Source organism: Thalassophryne amazonica, chromosome 13 (genome assembly GCF_902500255.1).
Source record: "Thalassophryne amazonica chromosome 13, fThaAma1.1, whole genome shotgun sequence".
NCBI classification, from domain to species: domain Eukaryota; kingdom Metazoa; phylum Chordata; class Actinopteri; order Batrachoidiformes; family Batrachoididae; genus Thalassophryne; species Thalassophryne amazonica.
The window spans coordinates 89,929,658-89,953,949 of record NC_047115.1 but is presented as its reverse complement, the minus strand read 5'-3'; the positions used below and the strand labels follow the sequence as shown (position 1 = coordinate 89,953,949).

The following is a 24,292-nucleotide window of genomic DNA, read 5'->3' as shown; positions in this document are numbered from 1 at the left end:
AGCCCGTCAATGGCTTGAGTGAGACTGCCGTCTGCAGCTGTGTTGTTGGGAATGAATGTGCAGCATTGTTCTCCGAACATGGCACAAACACCTCCTTTCTCTGCCAACAACATATCCAGAGCAATGCGATTCTGGAAGGCCATAAGGGACGTGGCTTCTAACTGTGAATGGACAGCCTTAAATCCTTCCTCAGTCCAATTTCCTAATTTCTGTACATTGTAGTGGATGTAGTTTATTCTGTCCACGTTTTTATTAATGGAGCACCACCAACAGATGGAAGATTCGAATCCAGCTGCTATTTGATTAACCAGTTTATACTCGTCAGGCACTCCCCTGGGGACTCCTATTGCGTCAATATATGTTGGATTTCCCACTCCTTTCCAATCTCTTTTCACTCTATGTCTGGCTACGTCTTTCTGCCAATCTTCAGGAATAAGAGAGGCTGCATATGTCGTAACGTCTTCAGGGGTCATGGGTATGGCTTCAACTGGTAACAATAATGATATTAATGCACAATAACCTGACACATTTCGTGGCAGTCTGTCAAAGATTCTGTTATCCCCACACCACCACCATACGTCACTCCTCCCGACAGGTTTGAATGTGGGAGTACTATGGACCACATTCTTACACCAGGCGGTGTGGTTTAAGCTACCCAAAGTCTTACTTGTCCCTGTCAAGTGTACACATGTATGGTTAGCATGCCCAACTTTGCTTGAGAATAAAGGTTTAATCTTAGTCAATTTGGTCACTGGATAGATCTTGTCCCACTTAGAACATTTGTTGTTTGCCGCAATGTATGTCTGTGTCATAGCAGTCAGTAGACAGTCTTTGGGTAATGCTGCCGGTATTACCTGTAATATAGGTCTGGGTCCCATACACACAACACAGTCCTTCTTTGCTGCTAGTCCTGCTTGTTCTGCCATTAAAAGCCAATTGTTATTTTGTCCACTAATTCCTGTAGTTACTAGGAACTAGTCATCTGCCTTCACGTCTTTTGTGCCTTGTACAGACACCCCCTTTGCTTGTATGGGCACCCCCTTTGCTTGTATGGACACCCCCTTTGACGTACTTAAGTCGGTCAATATTGGTTGCTGTACTCTATCTGTTTCACAGAGGAAGAAATGGAAATACGGATCTTTTCCTTGTTTGTATACCCAAAGGAGGAACAACCAACAGTCTCCCTCTATATCAGGTGGGAATATGGTTCCTTTTTCTGTGGTATTCACCACTATAGACAGCTTATCATCTGTTTGATACATTTTGAGACTTTGACTCTGGTACTTAGCCCACTCGGTTTGTGCCCATCTTGGTGTCCATCTACTCCATTCATCGGCTACCAACGTTTCCCATCTCCTATCTTGTTGATCGTTGGTCATATACCATGAGAAACTATTTCCGTAATTAGTCCCTCTGTCACCATCCGGCATTCCATGGATAAGAGCACTATATGGTACAGAGATGATCACAGAAGTATTTCTAGGAATGCAGGCCTGTACACCAAATCGGTATGCATTATTCCCATCACAGCTATGTACTGTGGCATTGATTATTGGACTGGGGTCTTTGTTACTTCTTTTTGGTCTCTGCAATCTGTGGATGTGATCCTTATTATCATGTCCCGTGCTCATGGCTTTTAATAATAATACCAATTCAAAAAAGAAAAGTAGCATAACAAGGACTGTCCGTGGGGTCCAGAAACCCCCTTTCTTTTTATCTTTTTCTTTCGCCATTTCTGCACACTACAGCACACCTATGTTCAGAACAGTGGCTTCTTAATGTCTTCTGCTAGCTTTCGTGTCTAACCTGGATCTTAACACCAAGCTCACACACTATTACTAGTCTTGTCCTACTGTTCTTACTGTTTGTCTGTGTCTGCAGAAATGACTTTCTTACAGTGAGTTAATTGAATCCATGTACTTCTTTCCCCAATTTTCAAAGCTGTGGGTGTTGTGAGTAGTACTTGATAGGGCCCTTCCCATTTAGGTGAATGCCAGTGTTTTCTCTTGATGCTTCTTATCAACACCCAGTCTCCAGGTACCACTTTAGGGTCCTCCTGTGGAGAAATGGGATCATCAGTGTTTGGAACTCTCCCTCGTTGTCCTTCTAACATTTTTCTCATGTAATCCGCCAAATTGGCTTCCTCAGGTACATCCCAAATTTGTCCATAATATGGCAATCGATATTTTCTGCCAAACAATGTTTCATACGGTGTCAACCCCATGGTACTAGTTATGTTTATATACATTTTACCAAATCTACACAATGTGTCCATGGTCTGCCTGTTTCCTCCATTGTCTTTCTAAGTCTGTTTTTTACTGTTCCATTCATCCTTTCCACTAATCCGGCGCTTTGTGGATGATAAGCACAATGATTTTTGAGATTAACCTGTAGTGCTTCTCCTACGTATTGCACTATTGCATTAACAAAATGCGCTCCGTTATCTGAATAGACTGTTTCTGGTATTCCAAATCGTGGGATGATGTCTTTGCATAATGCTTTAGCCACTGTAAGTGAATCTGCATGTTTTGTAGGGAACAATTCTACCCATTTTGAGAAGGCATCAATTATGACTAAACAAAATTCCTTCCCTTCATGTTTACTCAGCTGTATATAATCCATATGAATCACTTGAAAGGGATATTGTGGTGTTGGAAATTTACCTCTTTGGGGTCTCAAATTGCCTTGTGAGTTGTGTTTTGCACATATCATGCATGCTCTACAATGCTGTTTTGCATATGCATCGAACCCATAAAGACAAAAAATAGATTGCAATTGCGATATCATACCCCCTGATGAGACATGCGTCACGCCATGGCTCATAATAGCTGCCCATTTAAACATATTTTTTGGCAATATGGGTTTCTTTTGTGGTCATACGTACAAGTCATTTGCATACGTAGCGCCTTTAGCTATCCACATTTGTTTTTCTCTGTCTGTTGCCTGCTGTTGCATATCAGCAAGCAGTGTACGCCCTATATACAAATCTGGAGTTGTTTCCTGTATAACAAAAATAGAAGAAGCTGCGGCTGCCTCTTTTGCTACTCTGTCAGCAAAATCATTTCCTTTTGAAACACTGTCAGAGCCTTTAGTGTGAGCCGCACATTTGCATATAGCAATTTGTTGAGGCAACTTCACAGCTTGCAGTAGGGCAGTTAGGAGAGTGGCATGAGTCACTGGCTTTCCAGATGATGTCACCATTCCACGCTCCTCCCACAGTTTTGCAAACACATGCACTGTGCTGAAAGCGTACTGGCTGTCTGTATAAATTGATACGGCCGTACCTTGAAACAGATAGCAAGCTGCAGTTAAAGCAACTAATTCAGCTGCTTGTGCTGAAAATGACGATGGCAATGAAGCAGAATCTAATACTTCTGAATTTGTGACGACAGCATATCCAGATTGTGTTTGTCCATAAGCATTTTTGGTGGAAGAACCATCCACATACACGATTGTACTGTTTGGGATGGGTGTGTCCCGGAGGTCTGGGCGTGCTTTGTACAAACTGTTGCTACATCAAGACAATTGTGCGGCTCACCATCCTCAGGTAAAGGTATCAATGTGGAGGGATTCAATGTTGTACAGCGCTCTATCGTAAGGTGTGGCTGTGCTTATGAAGGCAGCGCGGAGCGCAACGTCGTTCCAGCCAGACCTCGCAGCCGCGATGCGGAAGTCGACAGCGTACTCAGCTGCGCTCCGACGCCCCTGTCTCAGTGACAGCAGCACGGTCGAGGCAGTCTCGCCTCTGTTGGGATGATCAAACACTTGTTTGAATTCCCGTATAAACCCAGCGTATGATGACAGAAGCCATGAATCCTGTTCCCAGAGCGCTGTAGCCCAAGCGCGTGCCTCACCTCGAAGCAGATTAATTACATAAGCCACCCGGGTGGCGTCTGATGCGTACATAACTGGACGCTGTGCAAAAACGAGCGAACACTGCATTAGGAAGTCTGCGCACGTTTCTACACAGCCTCTGTACGGTTCGGGAGGACTTATGTAAGCTTCAGGGGACGGTGGGGGGGGGTAGTTGAACGGCCAGTGGAACATCTCTATCAGGCACCGGGCCAGCAGGAGGAGACACTGCAGCGACGCTTGACTCGCGTGCTTCCACTCTGGCGGTGAGAGCCTCCATCCTCCGATTCAGAACAAAGTTTAGACAATCGATAAGTCAGCAGAGAAATTACCTTTGTGGTAGATGATTTCTCGGCGAGGAGGTGGAGTTGTGATCCGCTTCTTGTAAGGAGGTTAATGAGAGACAGCTGGTGAGGTTGACAGGTGATAGCTGTCACTTCCAATAGCTCTGGCGCCCTCTCATGCTTGAAGCCCGCACTCCAAGCAGGGCGCCGACTGGTGGTGGTGGGCCAGCAGTACCTCCTCTTCAGCGGCCCACATAACAAAAATGTACATTTTGGTTGCATAATGTTCATTTACAATTGTCGTCTTGTGTTTTCTCTCTGTGCTGTTTAAACAGCAGCAACTCTCTGGTGTACAAAGGATTATGGGTTAGGGTCTGAGCGTCTGGGTGTCAGTAGATGGCACTGTTCTATACATTTTGACCCTGGTTATATCAGACAGTTGTCTAATCACAACTTGACTTTTGGCTTTTGCAAAGGGCTTTAAAAAAAGAATAAAATGGCATATTTTACAAAAGCACATGTACATACAAACCAACACACACATCACATTAACGTGTTGGTTTTTACATAGAATGAATGAGGCTCATTTTACCCATAATGCCTTTGGCATCTGTGTGTGTTTGTTACAAATCTTCAGATTTAGTGCATTATGTAAAATTAAAAGATATGTGTTATATTTTAACTTTGTACAAAAGACAGAATTGTCATTAATTGTTTGTTTGTCTATTTGTGGCCCTGCGACAGACTAGCGTCCTGTCCTGGGTGTACCCCGCCTCGCACTCTATGACTGCTGGGATAGGCTCCAGCCCCCCGTGACCCTTAATTGGACTAAGCGGTAGAAGATGGATGGATGGATGGATGGATGGATGGATGGATGGAGTCATTCCATCAAGATAAATCTGATTTATAAATCAAGACCACAAGTCAAAATTGCTTTATTTTCCCAGACTTCTGCCTCACGGGGTGGGGGACTACTACATGCTGTTAAGGAGTAATGATTTTTTTTTCTTTTTTGTTTTGTGGTAATGTGGTGGTCAGTGTCTTTTTGCTGCGGTAAAGGTGAGGTTAACGCTGCTCAACTGCTTCATTGCTGCAAAATACATAGCAAACAGGAGCTTCCAGCAGTGGTCAGGGCACACAAAGACAGAAATGGTGACTCATTGTCTGGGTTTGTGGTTGTGGTGTTAAAACTCAAAATCGGCTTGTTAGTAGCTGAGAGTATACCGAGACAATACTGAAAATTATCCGTTAGCGTTAGCTTCCGATATATTTTTTGGTGGTTTATTGGTTTAGCTTCATAAAAGATAACTCCCATTTTTCATGAGTTGAACTCAAAGATCTAAAACATTTTCTATAGACACAAAAGACATATTTCTCTCAGATATTGTTCAGAAATCTGTCTCAATCTATTGTGCTGTGTGATAAAACTGAACATTTCAGAGTGGCCTTTTATTGTGACCAGCCTAAGGCATATCTGTGCAATAATCATGCTGTCGAATCAGCATCTTGATATTAAAGGGTGGATGGATTATCTCAGCAAAGGAGAAGTGCTCCCTAGCACACATTTAGACAGATTTGTGAACAATACCTGAGAGAAATAGGCCTTTTGTGTATATTAAAAAATGTATTAGATCTTTGAGTTCAGCTCCTGAAAAATGGGAGAAAAACAAGTGTAGGGGAGAGTATCCAAGTATTGAATGAAACTTGAATTTATTGAATAGAAGCTTGAATATGTTGAATGAAACTGGAATATATTGAATGGAAAATTGAATATATATTGAATGAAAACTTGAGCATATTGAAGGGAATCTTAAATATACTGAATGAACCTTGAGAGTATTGAATGGAAGTTTGAATATACTGAACAGAGCAGACTCACAAACGTCAATCCCCCAAAAACAAAATAACCAAACTTCTGCAGCTTTTCTTTATCAGTTTATTTCTTCAGCTCTGAAAGAACAGATTGATCGCGACAGTGACTTTCAAATTTTCTGTGGGGTTGACTTTTTTGTGCTTTGATCACTTGATGGAGAAAAAAAAAACATTTCACATTGCAATATTTTTGTTGTCTTTTAAACCTGCATGCACATGCAAGAGCTCCATGCCTATGAGCCACAGGCAGACTGTGTAGGAGAACAACGGACACACACGATGACCAGAGGAGGGGAACGGAATGAAACACAGCTCACACAGACATGCAGAGAGAGAGACAGAAAGAGAACTCTTTTCCAGTACTGAACATCCGGGCTTATTTATACTCCGGTCTTCAATAGTGTTGCCCCGGGCCATTTCATACCGGGTTTCAGTACCTGTCCCTTCCACAGCACTGCCATTTTTTAGAGTACACATTTTAAAATATGTTCAGTAATAAATGCAAACTTACTGAACATAAATAGGTCAGTCACTTCAGCTTCTCCCCTTTTCTCACTTCAAGTCAACACACATCAGATCCAACATGGATCTGCATGTTGTTTTCTCCACATATACTTCCATTACATGCAGAATGGGTAGGGGTGGTCTTGAACTGAGAACCGTTTTCTCAGTATGTTTTCTCAGCTTGCCCACCATGGTGGCAAAAGTTACTGAACACAAATGACAAAAGAAAATATTTTTAGAATGCAATTAAAAAATATAATGCATGCTGGACACTTTTCTTCTATGACACATTACATTATTTTTATTTCATTATGAAACTTTTTTGTTTGTGCATTGTGCACATGTGATTGCAGCAGCAGTGCTGAGATGCTGTGTGTTAAGTGGAGGAGGAAAAAAAACTGATGCAATCAATTCTATTGTAAATGAGTTTGGAATCCTACAGTATACTAATTTTTATCCTAGACCAAAATATGGCAATCAAGTATTGCCATAGATTTTGCATCTGTCCATCTATGCTCAGCATAACTCCATTCCTTTTACTGCCAGGGTCTTTAACTTTACAGCAAGCATTCTTGGGACACAGACCTTAGACAAGTTCAAAGATGGCTAACCTTGACCCATTTTAAGTAGTTAAAAGGCCCCATTCTGCCACGATGTTCGCGTCCCGCATATCCTGGGGGATGTAGCCCTGTTCCCAGCAGAGGCAAAGTAGGTTGTGCAGTGGCTGAAGTAGTGCAGGTTTCCCGCTCTTGAGGACCTCTGGTAGTATGCCATCGCTTCCAGGGGCCTTCCCACAAGCAAGGCAGTCGATGGCTTTGCTGAGCTCTTCCACAGTGGGTGGGATGTCTAGCTCCTCCAAGACCGGCATGTCTGGGATGGCGTTGAGATCAGTGTCTGTAACGACGTTCTGTGTTGCGTACAGTTCCAGGTAGTGCTCGGTCCACCGCTACATCTGCTTCTCCTGGTCGATGATGACTTCGCCCGTCTTGGACTTAAGGGGGGCTGTCTTGGTGGGTGCTGGGCCCGTTGCCTTCTTTATGCCCTCGTACATCCCTCTCGTGTTCCCTGTGTCAGCGGCGGATTGAATGCTGCTGCAGAGGTTCAGCCAGTAGGTGTTGGCGCAGTGGCGAGCGGTCTGCTGAGCCTCTTTCTTGGCAGTCCTAAGGGCTTGTAGAGTGCCGGGGCTTGGCTTGGATTTGTAAGCCAGGAGGGCTTTCCTTTTTGCTTTGACTGCAGGTTCCATTTCCTCCCAATGGGCCTAGAACCAATCGGTGCCTGTACGCTCTTTCTTCCCGTAGGCAGTGATGGCAGAGTTGTAAACAGCGTCATGAAGGTGGGACCAGTTGGAGTCAATGGTGTCGTCTGCAGGAGTTTTCTCAGCCAGCGTTGCTTCCAACTTGCTGACGAACTGCTGGGCTTTTTCTGGATTGCTTGCACAGCGAGTGTTGATGCGGGGACAACCCTTCTTCCTGGAGTGGTGCAGCTTCTTTGGTGTTACACGCACCTTGCTGGCGATGAGGGCATGATCCATGTCGCAGTCTGCACTGTGGTAGCTGCGGGTGAGGAGCACACTGGCGAGGTCCGAATGCCTGGTGATGACTAGGTCAAGCTGGTGCCAGTGGCGGGAGCGCGGGTGTCTCCAGGACACCTGATGAATCTGCTTGCAGTTGAAGAAGGTGTTAGTCATGCATAAGCCACGAAAGCAGCACAGCTCCAACAGTCTTTGTCCATTCTCATTGATTTTTCCCTTCCCGAATCTTCCAAGGCATGTAGGCCAAGCCTCGTGATCAGCTCCAACTCTGGCATTGAAGTCTCCCAGGAGGTAAAAGCCTTCAGCGCTGGGGATCCAAGATATAACTTCATCCAGAGCCTGGTAGAACTGATCTTTCACCTCGGGTGTGGCACAGAGGGTAGGAGCGTACACGCTGATGATGTCGGCGGGGCCTGAGGATGTTGATAGCCGGAGGCTGAGGATCCTCTCTGAGCCTGCTACTGGGGGCTCGATGTAGCCGATGAGAGTGTTCTTCACAGCAAAGCCCACACCATGCTGCCAAGGTTCGTCCAGAGGCATTCTTTGCCAGTAGAAGGTGTAGTTTACTTCCCTAATGGTGCCGTTGTCTGCCAGCTGTGTTTCCTGTAGGCACGCGATATCGATGTTTAGTCATGCAAGCTCTTTATTGATGACTGCAGTCTTTCTTGCATCGTCAATCTGTTGAGGGTCTGTGGAGAGACCGGGACACATTGTCCTGACATTCCAGCTAGCGATGCGGAGTGCAGGGGACTTTTTGTTATTGTTTTTTGTTGTGCCTGGTCCAGAAGTTTTTGGCCCACTTGTCGAGGAGGTTCTCTAATCTCCACACACCCAGTGGAGCAGGTGAGCCATGGCGGGACAGCACCTTACTGGCTGCTCAGCTTAAGGCGGGCGGTAGCTGTCCAATGAGGCGCGATGACGTCTCCCACTGTCAGAGGTAACCCCTGGCGCTCGTTTCCTTCGCCAATCGGATTAAGCTTATAACCGGTGACTGCCCCCTCCCATGTTGTGCCGGCATCTTGCGATGTCGCTGGAGTGACCTCTCCAGTGGGACTACAGTAGCCTGGGCGGGTAGGTATGGTGAGTCAGCTGTCACCCAAGCAGCAAATCCCCCCTCTCCACGCAGCTGGCGGATCCAAGGGAGTGAAAGAATCGATACAGCTTGGCACCATCTTTGTCACAGGAGTTGCCGGTGTTGATGATACAGTGTCAGGCCGCCTTAGGAACTCCAGCTCCTGATTTTCTGTTGGGGTTTACTCCCATAGCCTTTCCCTTGAAGGGGTAGCCCGCAAGGCAGCGGGGGTTTGAAATCAGAGTTGCCTTCTCCTAGATGGGCTACCGCAAACAGTTAACGAGCCCCATCTACCCGAAGCAGCCGGTTAAGGCGCCAGCGGACTGCCTTTGCCCCTTCTCCTGTCAGTAGAAACAGTTTCGACGGACTTAGAAGCTAAGTCACACTTGAAGGCCAGGAGCTGGACTTGGTTGTCAGAGGCTTTTTGAGACGCGCCTTGGGAGTATTTTATAGGGAGTGGGAGCTTATCCCCACTACCACCCCTGGCTTAACAACCTTGAAATTCATATCAATATATATATATATATATATATATATATATATATATATATATATATATATATATATTAGCTTCTTGAAAGCCTGGGTGGATGAAGCTCTTTGTGAGTCTGGTGGTGCAGGACCGGAGGCTCCTGTACCTCTTCCCGGAGGGCAGAGGTGCGGGACCGGAGGCTCCTGTACCTCTTCTCGGAGGGCAGAGTGCTAAACAGGCTGTGTGCGGGATGGTTTGCATCGCCCACAATTGTGGTTGCTTTGCGGGTGAGGTGGGTGGTGTATATGGCTTGCATACGTAGATGGGAGTGAGGCACCAATGATCCTTCCAGCTGCATTCACTATGCACTGCAGGGCTTTCCTGTTGTAATCAGTGCAGCTTCCGCCACAGTGATGCAGCTGGAGAGGATGCTCTCAATGGTGCCATGGTAGAAAGTGCTAATGATGGTTGGTGCAGCACTTGCCCGCTTGAGTTTGCGCAGGAAGTAGAGACGCCGCTGGGCCTTCTTTGCCAGTGATGCAGTGTTGGTGGTCCAGAACAGGTCCTCACTGATATGCACCCCCAGGAATTTGTTGCTGCTCACTCTCTCCACAGCAGCACCCTCGATGGTCAGTGGCAGGTGTTGGGTGTGACCTTTCCGGAAGTAAAGAACAATCTCCTTGGTCTTGCTGACATTCAGCAGGAGGTTGTTGTTTCTGCACCGCGTGTTCAGAAGGTTGACCTCTTCCCTGTAGTGAGTTTCATCGCCCTTGGTGATTAGCCCCACCAGAGTTGTGTCATCCACAAACTTCACTATGTGGTTTGTGCTGTGGGTTGTTGTGCAGTCATGTGTCAGTAATGTGAAGAGCAGTGAACTGAGCACGCAGCTTTGAGGAGCCCCTGTGTTTAATACAATGCTGCTCGAGGTGTTGTTGCAAACACGGACTGCTTGTGGCATTGCATTTAGCATTGCATTCTAAATTTTAGATTAGATCACGGAGAAACTGGGGAGTGATGATATTTGCCATTTTGTATGCTTATGTATATTGGGTCAAGGATGAACGCTGCGAAAATGGAAAATTGATAGGACTAATATTTTTTGGAGAAATTAGCGATATTAACTAACAACAGTGAACAATGGACATTGTGCTGCAATGCACCATAGGAGTTCGGGGTTTTAAATGCTGTTATTGTGATTCATGTTAGTGTTATTGATTTGTGATTTTGTAATTCAATTGGTTTAGTCATTTTAGTTATGTGTCATATTGCCATTATCATGAGTGAAAACTGTACTGCATTTGATATCTTCCAGTACCATCTCCATTTGTGGGTGTGTAAAATTAAAACCACCCGCTTGCAGCAGAAGGCTGAAAAGACTAAAAGTTCTGTTTGCAAGCCCAGGTTTAACTGCGATTACAGACAAGCTGGGGAGAGCTGACATTTGCTGCTTGGTATACCTATTTATTTTGTGTCGAGGATGAATGTCGCCAAAACGGAACATTGATAGGACTAATATTTTTTGAGAAACAGTGGATATAAGCTAACAACAATGAACAATGGATGTTGCTAATTACATTCTGGACTCACATGCCATTCCAGCAGAGGGTGGTAAATCATTTTTATTATAAAAGCATGAGCATGTGATTTTATTTATTAACTTCAGTGTAAGTACACAGTGTAATTGTAAATATGTTAAAAATACATGGATGACACAAGAAAGTGAAAACACTTCTTTCTATTGTGGTCCATTTAAAATCAAATGACAAATAGAAGTAATAATAAAATTAAATAATAATAGTGTGTATACAGTCATAAGAACCTAAACAATTTATAAATACATTAAGACAGTAAGTTAACACACTTTGGAGACAGTGTTATAGAAAGGATGTGTATGGCTGCCAGTGGGACTGGGTCACTGGTGTTTGAAGATGATAAAGCTGATTTGGATTTTTTAAATGGCTGGAATGTCTTAAAAGTTTAGGCAATTCACTGGTTGTTGGCTCTCACTGCGGTATTGTATCACTTCCTGTTCCGGAGCACAGCGGTGTTTTTCTGTATCTGTTAGCTGTTTAATCTGTGCAGTTAGATTGATCTAGTTATCTAGATTACGATTTGTTTCCCAGTGTAATCTTTACGTGCCTTAACTAAAGCACTCCTTCTGCTGAATCACCTCTAAATTATTTACACATTATTCACTTTGCGTGTTTTTAGGAATCCGCTAGCTTAGCGTAGCTACTAGCTCTTAGCCGATTTAGCATGGCGGCTTCTGTCTCTCCCGCACTTTTCTGCTCTGGGTGTGAAATGTTTAGTTATTCCTCGGCCTCCTTTAGCAGTAACGGTACTTGTAATAAGTGTAGCTTATTCGTAGCTTTGGAGGCCAGGCTGGGCGAATTGGAGACTCGGCTCCGCACCGTGGAAAATTCTACAGCTAGCCAGGCCCCTGTAGTCGGTGTGGACCAAGGTAGCTTAGCCGCCGTTAGTTACCCCCTGGCAGATCCCGAGCAGCCGGGAAAGCAGGCTGACTGGGTGACTGTGAGGAGGAAGCGTAGCCCTAAACAGAAGCCCCGTGTACACCGCCAACCCGTTCACATCTCTAACCGTTTTTCCCCACTCGACGACACACCCGCCGAGGATCAAACTCTGGTTATTGGCGACTCTGTTTTGAGAAATGTGAAGTTAGCGACACCAGCAACAATAGTCAATTGTCTTCCGGGGGCCAGAGCAGGCGACATTGAAGGAAATTTGAAACTGCTGGCTAAGGCTAAGCGTAAATTTGGTAAGATTGTAATTCACGTCGGCAGTAATGACACCCGGTTACACCAATCGGAGGTCACTAAAATTAACATTAAATCGGTGTGTAACTTTGGAAAAACAATGTCGGACTCTGTAGTTTTCTCTGGGCCCCTCCCCAATCAGACCGGGAGTGACATGTTTAGCCGCATGTTCTCCTTGAATTGCTGGCTGTCTGAGTGGCGTCCAAAAAATGAGGTGGGCTTCATAGATAATTGGCAAAGCTTCTGGGGAAAACCTGGTCTTGTTAGGAGAGACGGCATCCATCCCACTTTGGATGGAGCAGCTCTCATTTCTAGAAATCTGGCCAATTTTCTTAAATCCTCCAAACCGTGACTATCCAGGGTTGGGACCAGGAAGCAGAGTTGTAGTCTTACACACCTCTCTGCAGCTTCTCTCCCCCTGCCATCCCCTCATTACCCCATCCCCGTAGAGACGGTGCCTGCTCCCAGACTACCAATAACCAGCAAAAATCTATTTAAGCATAAAAATTCAAAAAGAAAAAATAATATAGCACCTTCAACTGCACCACAGACTAAAACAGTTAAATGTGGTCTATTAAACATTAGGTCTCTCTCTTCTAAGTCCCTGTTGGTAAATGATATAATAATTGATCAACATATTGATTTATTCTGCCTTACAGAAACCTGGTTACAGCAGGATGAATATGTTAGTTTAAATGAGTCAACACCCCCGAGTCACACTAACTGTCAGAATGCTCGTAGCACGGGCCGGGGCGGAGGATTAGCAGCAATCTTCCATTCCAGCTTATTAATTAATCAAAAACCCAGATAGAGCTTTAATTCATTTGAAAGCTTGACTCTTAGTCTTGTCCATCCAAATTGGAAGTCCCAAAAAACAGTTTTATTTGTTATTATCTATCGTCCACCTGGTCGTTACTGTGAGTTTCTCTGTGAATTTTCAGACCTTTTGTCTGACTTAGTGCTTAGCTCAGATAAGATAATTATAGTGGGCGATTTTAACATCCACACAGATGCTGAGAATGACAGCCTCAACACTGCATTTAATCTATTATTAGACTCTATTGGCTTTGCTCAAAAAGTAAATGAGTCCACCCACCACTTTAATCATATCTTAGATCTTGTTCTGACTTATGGTATGGAAATAGAAGACTTAACAGTATTCCCTGAAAACTCCCTTCTGTCTGATCATTTCTTAATAACATTTACATTTACTCTGATGGACTACCCAGCAGTGGGGAATAAGTTTCATTACACTAGAAGTCTTTCAGAAAGCGCTGTAACTAGGTTTAAGGATATGATTCCTTCTTTATGTTCTCTAATGCCATATACCAACACAGTGCAGAGTAGCTACCTAAACTCTGTAAGTGAGATAGAGTATCTCGTCAATAGTTTTACATCCTCATTGAAGACAACTTTGGATGCTGTAGCTCCTCTAAAAAAGAGAGCTTTAAATCAGAAGTGCCTGACTCCGTGGTATAACTCACAAACTCGTAGCTTAAAGCAGATAACCCGTAAGTTGGAGAGGAAATGGCGTCTCACTAATTTAGAAGATCTTCACTTAGGCTGGAAAAAGAGTCTGTTGCTCTATAAAAAAGCCCTCCGTAAAGCTAGGACATCTTTCTACTCATCACTAATTGAAGAAAATAAGAACAACCCCAGGTTTCTTTTCAGCACTGTAGCCAGGCTGACAAAGAGTCAGAGCTCTATTGAGCTGAGTATTCCATTAACTTTAACTAGTAATGACTTCATGACTTTCTTTGCTAACAAAATTTTAACTATTAGAGAAAAAATTACTCATAACCATCCCAAAGACGTATCGTTATCTTTGGCTGCTTTCAGTGATGCCGGTATTTGGTTAGACTCTTTCTCTCCGATTGTTCTGTCTGAGTTATTTTCATTAGTTACTTCATCCAAACCATCAACATGTTTATTAGACCCCATTCCTACCAGGCTGCTCAAGGAAGCCCTACCATTATTTAATGCTTCGATCTTAAATATGATCAATCTATCTTTGTTAGTTGGCTATGTACCACAGGCTTTTAAGGTGGCAGTAATTAAACCATTACTTAAAAAGCCATCACTTGACCCAGCTATCTTAGCTAATTATAGGCCAATCTCCAACCTTCCTTTTCTCTCAAAAATTCTTGAAAGGGTAGTTGTAAAACAGCTAACTGATCATCTGCAGAGGAATGGTCTATTTGAAGAGTTTCAGTCAGGTTTTAGAATTCATCATAGTACAGAAACAGCATTAGTGAAGGTTACAAATGATCTTCTTATGGCCTCGGACAGTGGACTCATCTCTGTGCTTGTTCTGTTAGACCTCAGTGCTGCTTTTGATACTGTTGACCATAAAATTTTATTACAGAGATTAGAGCATGCCATAGGTATTAAAGGCACTGCGCTGCAGTGGTTTGAATCATATTTGTCTAATAGATTACAATTTGTTCATGTAAATGGGGAATCTTCTTCACAGACTAAAGTTAATTATGGAGTTCCACAAGGTTCTGTGCTAGGACCAATTTTATTCACTTTATACATGCTTCCCTTAGGCAGTATTATTAGACGGTATTGCTTAAATTTTCATTGTTACGCAGATGATACCCAGCTTTATCTATCCATGAAGCCAGAGGACACACACCAATTAGCTAAACTGCAGGATTGTCTTACAGACATAAAGAGATGGATGACCTCTAATTTCCTGCTTTTAAACTCAGATAAAACTGAAGTTATTGTACTTGGCCCCACAAATCTTAGAAACATGGTGTCTAACCAGATCCTTACTGTGGATGGCATTACCCTGACCTCTAGTAATACTGTGAGAAATCTTGGAGTCATTTTTGATCAGGATATGTCATTCAAAGCGCATATTAAACAAATATGTAGGACTGCTTTTTTGCATTTACGCAATATCTCTAAAATCAGAAAGGTCTTGTCTCAGAGTGATGCTGAAAAACTAATTCATGCATTTATTTCCTCTAGGCTGGACTATTGTAATTCATTATTATCAGGTTGTCCTAAAAGTTCCCTAAAAAGCCTTCAGTTAATTCAAAATGCTGCAGCTAGAGTACTGACGGGGACTAGAAGGAGAGAGCATATCTCACCCATATTGGCCTCTCTTCATTGGCTTCCTGTTAATTCTAGAATAGAATTTAAAATTCTTCTTCTTACTTATAAGGTTTTGAATAATCAGGTCCCATCTTATCTTAGGGACCTCGTAGTACCATATCACCCCAATAGAGCGCTTTGCTCTCAGACTGCAGGCTTACTTGTAGTTCCTAGGGTTTGTAAGAGTAGAATGGGAGGCAGAGCCTTCAGCTTTCAGGCTCCTCTCCTGTGGAACCAGCTCCCAATTCAGATCAGGGAGACAGACACCCTCTCTACTTTTAAGATTAGGCTTAAAACTTTCCTTTTTGCTAAAGCTTATAGTTAGGGCTGGATCAGGTGACCCTGAACCATCCCTTAGTTATGCTGCTATAGACGTAGACTGCTGGGGGGTTCCCATGATGCACTGTTTCTTTCTCTTTTTGCTCTGTATGCACCACTCTGCATTTAATCATTAGTGATCGATCTCTGCTCCCTTCCACAGCATGTCTTTTTCCTGGTTCTCTCCCTCAGCCCCAACCAGTCCCAGCAGAAGACTGCCCCTCCCTGAGCCTGGTTCTGCTGGAGGTTTCTTCCTGTTAAAAGGGAGTTTTTCCTTCCCACTGTAGCCAAGCGCTTGCTCACAGGGGGTCGTTTTGACCGTTGGGGTTTTACATAATTATTGTATGGCCTTGCCTTACAATATAAAGCGCCTTGGGGCAACTGTTTGTTGTGATTTGGCGCTATATAAAAAAAATTGATTGATTGATTGATTGATTTTTATTAAACCCTTTGAATTAAATCTACACTTCAGACACATACTGACTGTGCCATTTCAAATTCAGTGTGTTCGTGTACAGTGGAAAAATGAATCCTTATGTTTTCTGTGTGTGTGCGTGTGTGTGTGTGTGTGTGTGTGTGTGTGTGTGTGTGTGTGTGTGTGTGTGTGTGTGTGTGTGTCTGACCAAGAAAGACTGAGAATAATGTTTCAGCACCAAACTTCACAGGTTTATTGTGGCATAAGATGGATTTTGATCTGAGAAGGGATGGCTCTCTTCAAGAGCCCCATATGGCACCATGATGAACCAGGAAAATAATGATAATAATGACTTGGATTTTTGAGCACCTTATTATTGCTAAGATAACTAAAGCGCTTACAAGTTGCACTGTTATTTATCCACTCGCACATTCACACATTGGTGGTGGTAAGCTACTAGTGCAGCCACAGCTGCCCTGGGACAGAATGGCTGGAGCGTGGCTGCCATTCTGCACCTACGGCCCCTCCAACCACCACCTGTACTACATCAAGAACAACAGGGCCTACCTTTGCTACAACCACAGCAAAAGCAGATTGCTCTGTCGCCTCAAAGGCAGATCATTATATGGCATCAAAAGTACTGGAAAGCCTTTGAGATCCTGGGGGTACAGCTTAATGTAGAGGCGGGGTACACCCAGGACAGGATGCCAATCTGTCACAGGGCCACAAACAGACAGACAAACACTGTCACACCCTATATCAATTGAATACACCATGAAGACAAGATATTTAATGTTCAAACTGATAAACTTTATTGTTTTTGTGCAAATATTTGCTCATTTTGAAATGATGCCTGCAACACATTTCAAAAAATCTGGGACAGTGGTATGTTTACCACTGTGTTATGTCACCTTTCCTTCTAACAACACTCAATAAGCGTTTGGGAACTGAGGACACTAATTGTGAGTATCATGATTGGGTATAAAAGAAGCATCCCCAAAAGGCTCAGCCGTTCACAAGCAAAGATGGGGTGAGAATCACCACTTTGTGAACAACTGCATGAAAAAGTAGTCCAACAGCTTATGAACACTGTTTCTCAGTGCTCAATTGCAAGCAATTTAGAGATTCCATCATCTACAGTCCATAAAATAATCAGAAAATTCAGAGAATCTAGAAAACTTTCAACACGTAAGCGGCAAGGCCGAAAACCAACATTGAATGCCCGTGACCTTCGATCCCTCAGGCGGCACTGCATTAAAAACTGACATCATTGTGTAAAGGATCTTACCACGTGGGCTCAGGAACACTTCAGAAAACCACTGTCAGTTAACACAGTTCATTGCTACATCTACAAGTGTAAGTTAAAACTCTACCATGCAAAGCGAAAGCCATACATCAACAACATCCAGAAATGCGACTGCCTTCTCTTGAAATGGACAGACACAAAGTGGAAAAGTGTGCTGTGGTCTGATGAGTCCACATTTTGGAAATCATGGGTGTTGTGTCCTCCAGACAAAAGAGGACAATGACAATCCAGATTTTTACCAGTTTAAAGTTCAAAAGCCAGCGTCTGTGATGGTATGGGGTGTGTTAGTGCTCATGGCATGGACAACTTACACATCTGTGATGACACCATCAATGCTGAAAGTTACATCCACATTTTGGAGCAACACATGCTGCCATCCAAGCAACGTCTTAATCAGGCACGTCACTCCTTATTTCAGCAAGACAATGCCAAGCCACATTCTGCACGTTACAACAGCGTGCCTTCGTAGTCAAAGAGTGCGGGTACTAGACTGGCCTGCCTGCAGTCCAGACCTGTCTCCCATTTAAAATGTGTGGCGCATTATGAAGCACAAAATACGACAACGGAGACCCCGGACTGTTGAACAACTGAAGTCGTACATCGAGCAAGAAGGGGGGAAAAAATTCCACCTACAAAGCTTCAACAGTTAGTGTCCTCAGTTCCCAAACGCTTATTGAAGGAAAGGTGATGTAACACAGTGGTAAACATACCACTGTCCCAGCTTTTTTGAAATGTGTTACAGGCATCCATTTCAAAATGAGCAAATATTTGCACAAAAACAATAAGGTTTATCAGTTTGAACATTAAATATCTTGTCTTGGTGGTGTATTCAATTGAATATAGGTTGAAGAGGATTTGCAAATCATTGTATTCTGTTTTTATTTACATTTTACACAACATCCCAACTTCACTGGAATTGGGGCTGTATGTTCAGTGTTTCTCATAGGATTTTGTGAGATGATGGTGGGCAGATCACGGGTATTCTGATCAATCTGGTGCACTTTGTAGCAAATATGCAAAAACACATCTTTATGGAACAAGGTGGCTTCAATTTTCATTTTAAGGCACCTCCAAACATAACATGATTGAGGCCGAATGGTGCACAAAGGTGGATACGAATGCCACTCGTGAAAAATTGGAGCCGCCTTGAATGCTTCGTAAAGTGACCTTCCACAGGTTTTGGAAGCCAGGGCATTTTTGACAGCAAACACCAAAATATTCATGCTGGGATGGTGAACCTAACTTCTACAGAACCGACGAACCATCATATTCTGTCCTGCTGGGAAACCAATGGAGCAGTCTACATACCTGTATTCATTTGGGAAGAGCCAGTGGGTTTACCCCGACACAGGTTGATCAAAGGAGGCCAGCAAATGGTCGATCAGGAAACTGGATCTTCACTCCACCCAAAGGACCCAGATAATTGAACCTTCAAGTGTTCTGATGGTCTTTGCTGTCAGTGATGCAAAATGGCTTTCTTTGTTTCATTTTCCTAATAATAACAATAATTTGTGAACCCAAATTCTTTAATTTTTTATTTAGTGCCTTGTTCTTTCTTTTTTGATTGCTCCTCATATCTCAGCATCAACATATCACCTCAGAAATAAACCTGTGAATCATTCTTCATATTCTCAAAATCAATCAATCAATCAATCAATCAATTTTTTTATATAGCGCCAATTCACAACAAACAGTTGCCCCAAGGCACTTTATATTGTAAGGCAAGGCCATACAATAATTATGTAAAACCCCAACGGTCAAAACGACCCCCTGTGAGCAAGCACTTGGCTACAGTGGGAAGGAAAAACTCCCTTTTAACAGGAAGAAACCTCCAGCAGAACCAGGCTCAGGGAGGGGCAGTCTTCTGCTGGGACTGGTTGGGGCTGAGGGAGAGAACCAGGAAAAAGACATGCTGTGGAGGGGAGCAGAGATCAATCACTAATGATTAAATGCAGAGTGGTGCATACAGAGCAAAAAGAGAAAGAAACAGTGCATCATGGGAACCCCCCAGCAGTCTACGTCTATAGCAGCATAACTAAGGGATGGTTCAGGGTCACCTGATCCAGCCCTAACTATAAGCTTTAGCAAAAAGGAAAGTTTTAAGCCTAATCTTAAAAGTAGAGAGGGTGTCTGTCTCCCTGATCTGAATTGGGAGCTGGTTCCACAGGAGAGGAGCCTGAAAGCTGAAGGCTCTGCCTCCCATTCTACTCTTACAAACCCTAGGAACTACAAGTAAGCCTGCAGTCTGAGAGCGAAGCGCTCTATTGGGGTGATATGGTACTACGAGGTCCCTAAGATAAGATGGGACCTGATTATTCAAAACCTTATAAGTAAGAAGAAGAATTTTAAATTCTATTCTAGAATTAACAGGAAGCCAATGAAGAGAGGCCAATATGGGTGAGATATGCTCTCTCCTTCTAGTCCCCGTCAGTACTCTAGCTGCAGCATTTTGAATTAACTGAAGGCTTTTTAGGGAACTTTTAGGACAACCTGATAATAATGAATTACAATAGTCCAGCCTAGAGGAAATAAATGCATGAATTAGTTTTTCAGCATCACTCTGAGACAAGACCTTTCTGATTTTAGAGATTTTGCGTAAATGCAAAAAAGCAGTCCTACATATTTGTTTAATATGCGCTTTGAATGACATATCCTGATCAAAAATGACTCCAAGATTTCTCACAGTATTACTAGAGGTCAGGGTAATGCCATCCAGAGTAAGGATCTGGTTAGACACCATGTTTCTAAGATTTGTGGGGCCAAGTCCAATAACTTCAGTTTTATCTCAGCCACATGTGTTTGTACCTGTAAGTGTGCAAATAAAATTTATAAAAATTATGCCAGTTGGTTTGCATTGTGTCCAGTTGAAGACAGATATTTAATCAATCGCATCCACAGCTTATGACCTTCAGATCAACGACCAATTAATATCAAGCACATTGCTCTTATGCTTCTACGTAGGTTGTGCCCTCTTGTATTTAATTCAATTTCAGATTTTATTAAATATTGTTTTAAGTTATATCCCTTACAACTTTGAGAGAGCAAAATTAATCCTGTGGAGTCGATAGATGCACTGGCACATCAAGTCGAATTATTGTCATAACTCTACTTCAACAGTTTACAGATGGAACATACCAGAAACGTCTTTTGACAACTTGTTGAAATTATAAATTCTCAGCAATAAAATGGATCTTGTCTCTCGACGATCTTTGATTCACAGCCAATCCTAGACGCCGAGAATTTCATATGGTCTGTTTCCACTGTGGCTTGCCTGTGCCCTATTTTCTTTAAAGATTAATTTATTCAAAATCCTTTCTGCAGGGTTATGTGGAGGAGTGACCATGTTATTTGAGTCTTACAACATAACCACTGTGAAACAATCAGAAAGTAACAGTCCACTTTTCTGACTGCTGTGCAACATGTGTTTGTCTATCTCAGTGACACCCACACCTGCTCCTAATCCATCATCCATGGATTAGGTGGCAGACAAAAAAAAAAAAAAAACTTTTTGGGTTGTTCTGATGCACCAAAGTTCACTAAATCTGAATGAGCTTGTCCTCATTATAAGCCCTTTTAATTTTGAGAGTTAAAAATGACAGCATTTGCAGGTTTTTTTTTGTTGTTTTCTAAACAAACTGGAGGGGATATACACATTTATCTATTCACTCATTGCATTTTAGCAGCTGTTACGTGCCTAGGAACCAGCACAGCTGAGCAGAACAATTATTTCTGCAAACAAATAATGAAACATTTTGCTCAAAGCCCAATATTATTCTCTGATATTTTTTTTTCTAAATGTCTTTCTAATTATTGTTAGTCTAATTAAAGTAGCTGTAGAGTGAGTCTGTGTTTATATGTTGGAGGCTGCCTCCATTTATAATAAAGCCAAAGCACCTTAACAGCTTTATACCATCCCAGCGCAGGGAACCATGAAAGAAACCACTTGCCAATAATTCTGAAAAGCAAAATCTCAAATACACACACTTTTGTTTGCTTTTCAAAAGCAACACTGTGACCAACAACCAAATAAGTGCATTTCATTTCGTCAGCTGCACGTACCTAAACATGCCTCCTTTATCTCCGTTCTGTCCGTCCTCTGAATTATCTTCACCACAAATATCACTGCCAGAGGGGTAAGGAATGAAATTGCCTGGAGGAAAGACAAAGAAATTATAGTGATAGTTGTTTATTTATTTATTTTATTTATTTATATTTATATAGCGCCAAATCACAACAAACAGTTGCCCCAAGGCGCTTTATATTATAAGGCAAGGCCATACAATAATTACAGAAAAACCCCAACGATCAAAACGACCCCCTGTGAGCAAGCACTTGGCGACAGTGGGAAGGAAAAACTCCCTTTTAACAGGAAGAAACCTCCAGCAAAACCAGGCTCAGGGAGGGGCAGTCTTCTGCTGGGACTGGTTGGGCCTGAGGGAGAGAACCAGGAAAAAGACATGCTGTGGAGGGGAGCAGAGATCGATCACTAATGATTAAATGCAGAGTGGTGCATACAGAGCAAAAAGAGAAAGAAACACTCAGTGCATCATGGGAACCCCCCAGCAGTCTAAGTCTATAGCAGCTTAACTAAAGGATGGTTCAGGGTCACCTGATCCAGCCCTAACTATAAGACATGAGAGATGCATTTTAGCCATCCGTGATGTCCATTTTGGAGGTTAAGCATGCAGTGATTTCTGCCACAGGGAATGTTGCAAAAGCATCTATTATTCAGAGCTCATTTAACAAAGCAAAACAAAGGCACCAAGCAAAGCCATTTATTGTTCTTTTGGGTTTTCTGCTGAAAAATATGAGATTTCAGGCTCCACAATGTCGGGGAAATTAACTATGCCTTGCAATATTCACTGCCTAAAGCAGCAGAGGTAGTAAAAGCAAAGACAGGTTTTTAGTGCCATTATTACAGCATGCATATTGAATTTCCTTGAGGTAATGTGTATCCTTTTGGCTACACATAAATCTGTGTATGTCTGCCATTATAAACTTATTTTCACATTCACAACAGTGATAACAATCATAACTGCACAAACACTCACCAAAAGACAGCAACCCAGGAAAATCATAATTATGATGCTTCACCCTAAAGCACAATTTTGCCAGTATTCTGGAAGTTAAGATGACCACGTTAGAGCCATTAATATTAAATAGCAACTGACCATAACAAACAGGAGACATTAAAGGCTAAATACATGTTGTCTACTGTTAACTGCCAACCTTTTACTGTAGCTAGTGTTTTATGTGGCCAGGATGGCATACAGTGTTTTTGTTCATATTTCTAATTAGCCACTGGGGGCAGTGTTGCATACAGTAGCAGAAGGTGCAGCCCAGAAACAAGAAACCAGGACTTTTCTGCCTGTTACTGCCAAGCCCCAACATCCAGCTGTTCAAAATGAAGCCACTCAGAAGAGGAAAAAATTCCTTGAATGACTGCTGGAGGCTGGCTCCAAAAGTGAGCAGATTCCAATAGAATTCCATGTTAAAATGTCCAACATTAGAGGAGAAATAAATATGTTTACCGCCTCAAACAAAAAATAATTTATGGTTTCTACAGTGAGTTTACCCTCCATGGAAGCTGTGTGTGGGGGGGGGGGGGGGGGGGGGGTCTGTTTAAGACATTTTAGGGGTGTGTGTGTGTGATGGAGGCAAGCCAATGCGCTGTGCATATGAAGCCAGAAAACATCACTCCCCAATGCAAAAAACTAAAAAATAAAAAAAGATGCTCCACATACAGTAGAGTAGACCCATGGCTTTTAGCCCCATGGCTTTTAGTGCCTGCCTCCCATCTGGGAGAAACGCAAACACAACACAGAGGTTAAATGTGGTTGTGACAATAGGGGTGTCAGAGTGTCCCACGTCACAAAGTATCTGTCCCCAAGCTCTATTCCATTCAACTCGGCTTCACCTTGTTGAATGGTATGTTCCAGCTTTCACCTCATGAAATATTCATACCATTGAACTCATAAACATTCATTATTTGTATTATATATATATATATATATATATATATATATATATATATATATATATATATATATATATATATATATATATATATATATATATATATATATATATATATGGTGTGTGTGTGTGCGTATGCATGGACGCACACACACGGGGCAAAAACAAAGTAGGGTATGGTTTTCCTTCTTTTGCTTTCTGAAAAACCAACATTTCTGAAGAATGTCTGAACTTTTACTCACTGGGTGTGATGTTGAGAATTACTGAACATGTCACCATTTTTTCAGTACGTATTTTTCTAAAAGTGCTATTGACATGATATTTTCACCAGATGTAGGTCACAATGCAAGTAATAAATATGAACATGGAGCTCAAACCATAGAGGTCCATAAATTATATGTAATAATGTGAAATGACAGAAAAAGTATTGTACTGAGCTAAAGAAAGGGAGATAAAAAAGCATGGAAAGCCAAGATACCAGCTGAAATGGATCAGTAATTGGAATGCAATCCTGATCCTTGTCAGTGCAAACTATTATCAGCTGGTTCAATCCCAACTGATGGCCTATAAAAAGATGTCACACAAGAAACAACTCATGATCGGTAAAAGCAAACTCTCAAGATATTTGCAACATTATTGTTGCAAAAGATTCTGATGCCATTGGTCACAGAAGGATTTTGAAACTTCTAAATGTTCTATTGAGCACTGTGTAGTGAGGAGCCTGCATTGAACAACCTCCTAAGTTTGCATTAAGCAAAAGTCATAAAAAATTCTTCAAAGACAGCTCAAGATCTGGGAAATATCAAGTTGC

The 24,292-nt window shown here is 42.6% G+C and overlaps 1 protein-coding gene across 1 annotated transcript in view; it reads right to left on the bottom strand.

Moving 5' to 3' along the window:
• Positions 1–24,292, bottom strand: part of plpp4 (phospholipid phosphatase 4) — a 518,492-nt gene that overhangs the window by 187,587 nt on the left and 306,613 nt on the right. The window contains exon 3 of the mRNA XM_034185252.1: positions 21,565–21,655. Coding sequence (XP_034041143.1) covers positions 21,565–21,655 — 91 coding nt within the window. The remainder of the gene's footprint in view (positions 1–21,564; positions 21,656–24,292) is intronic.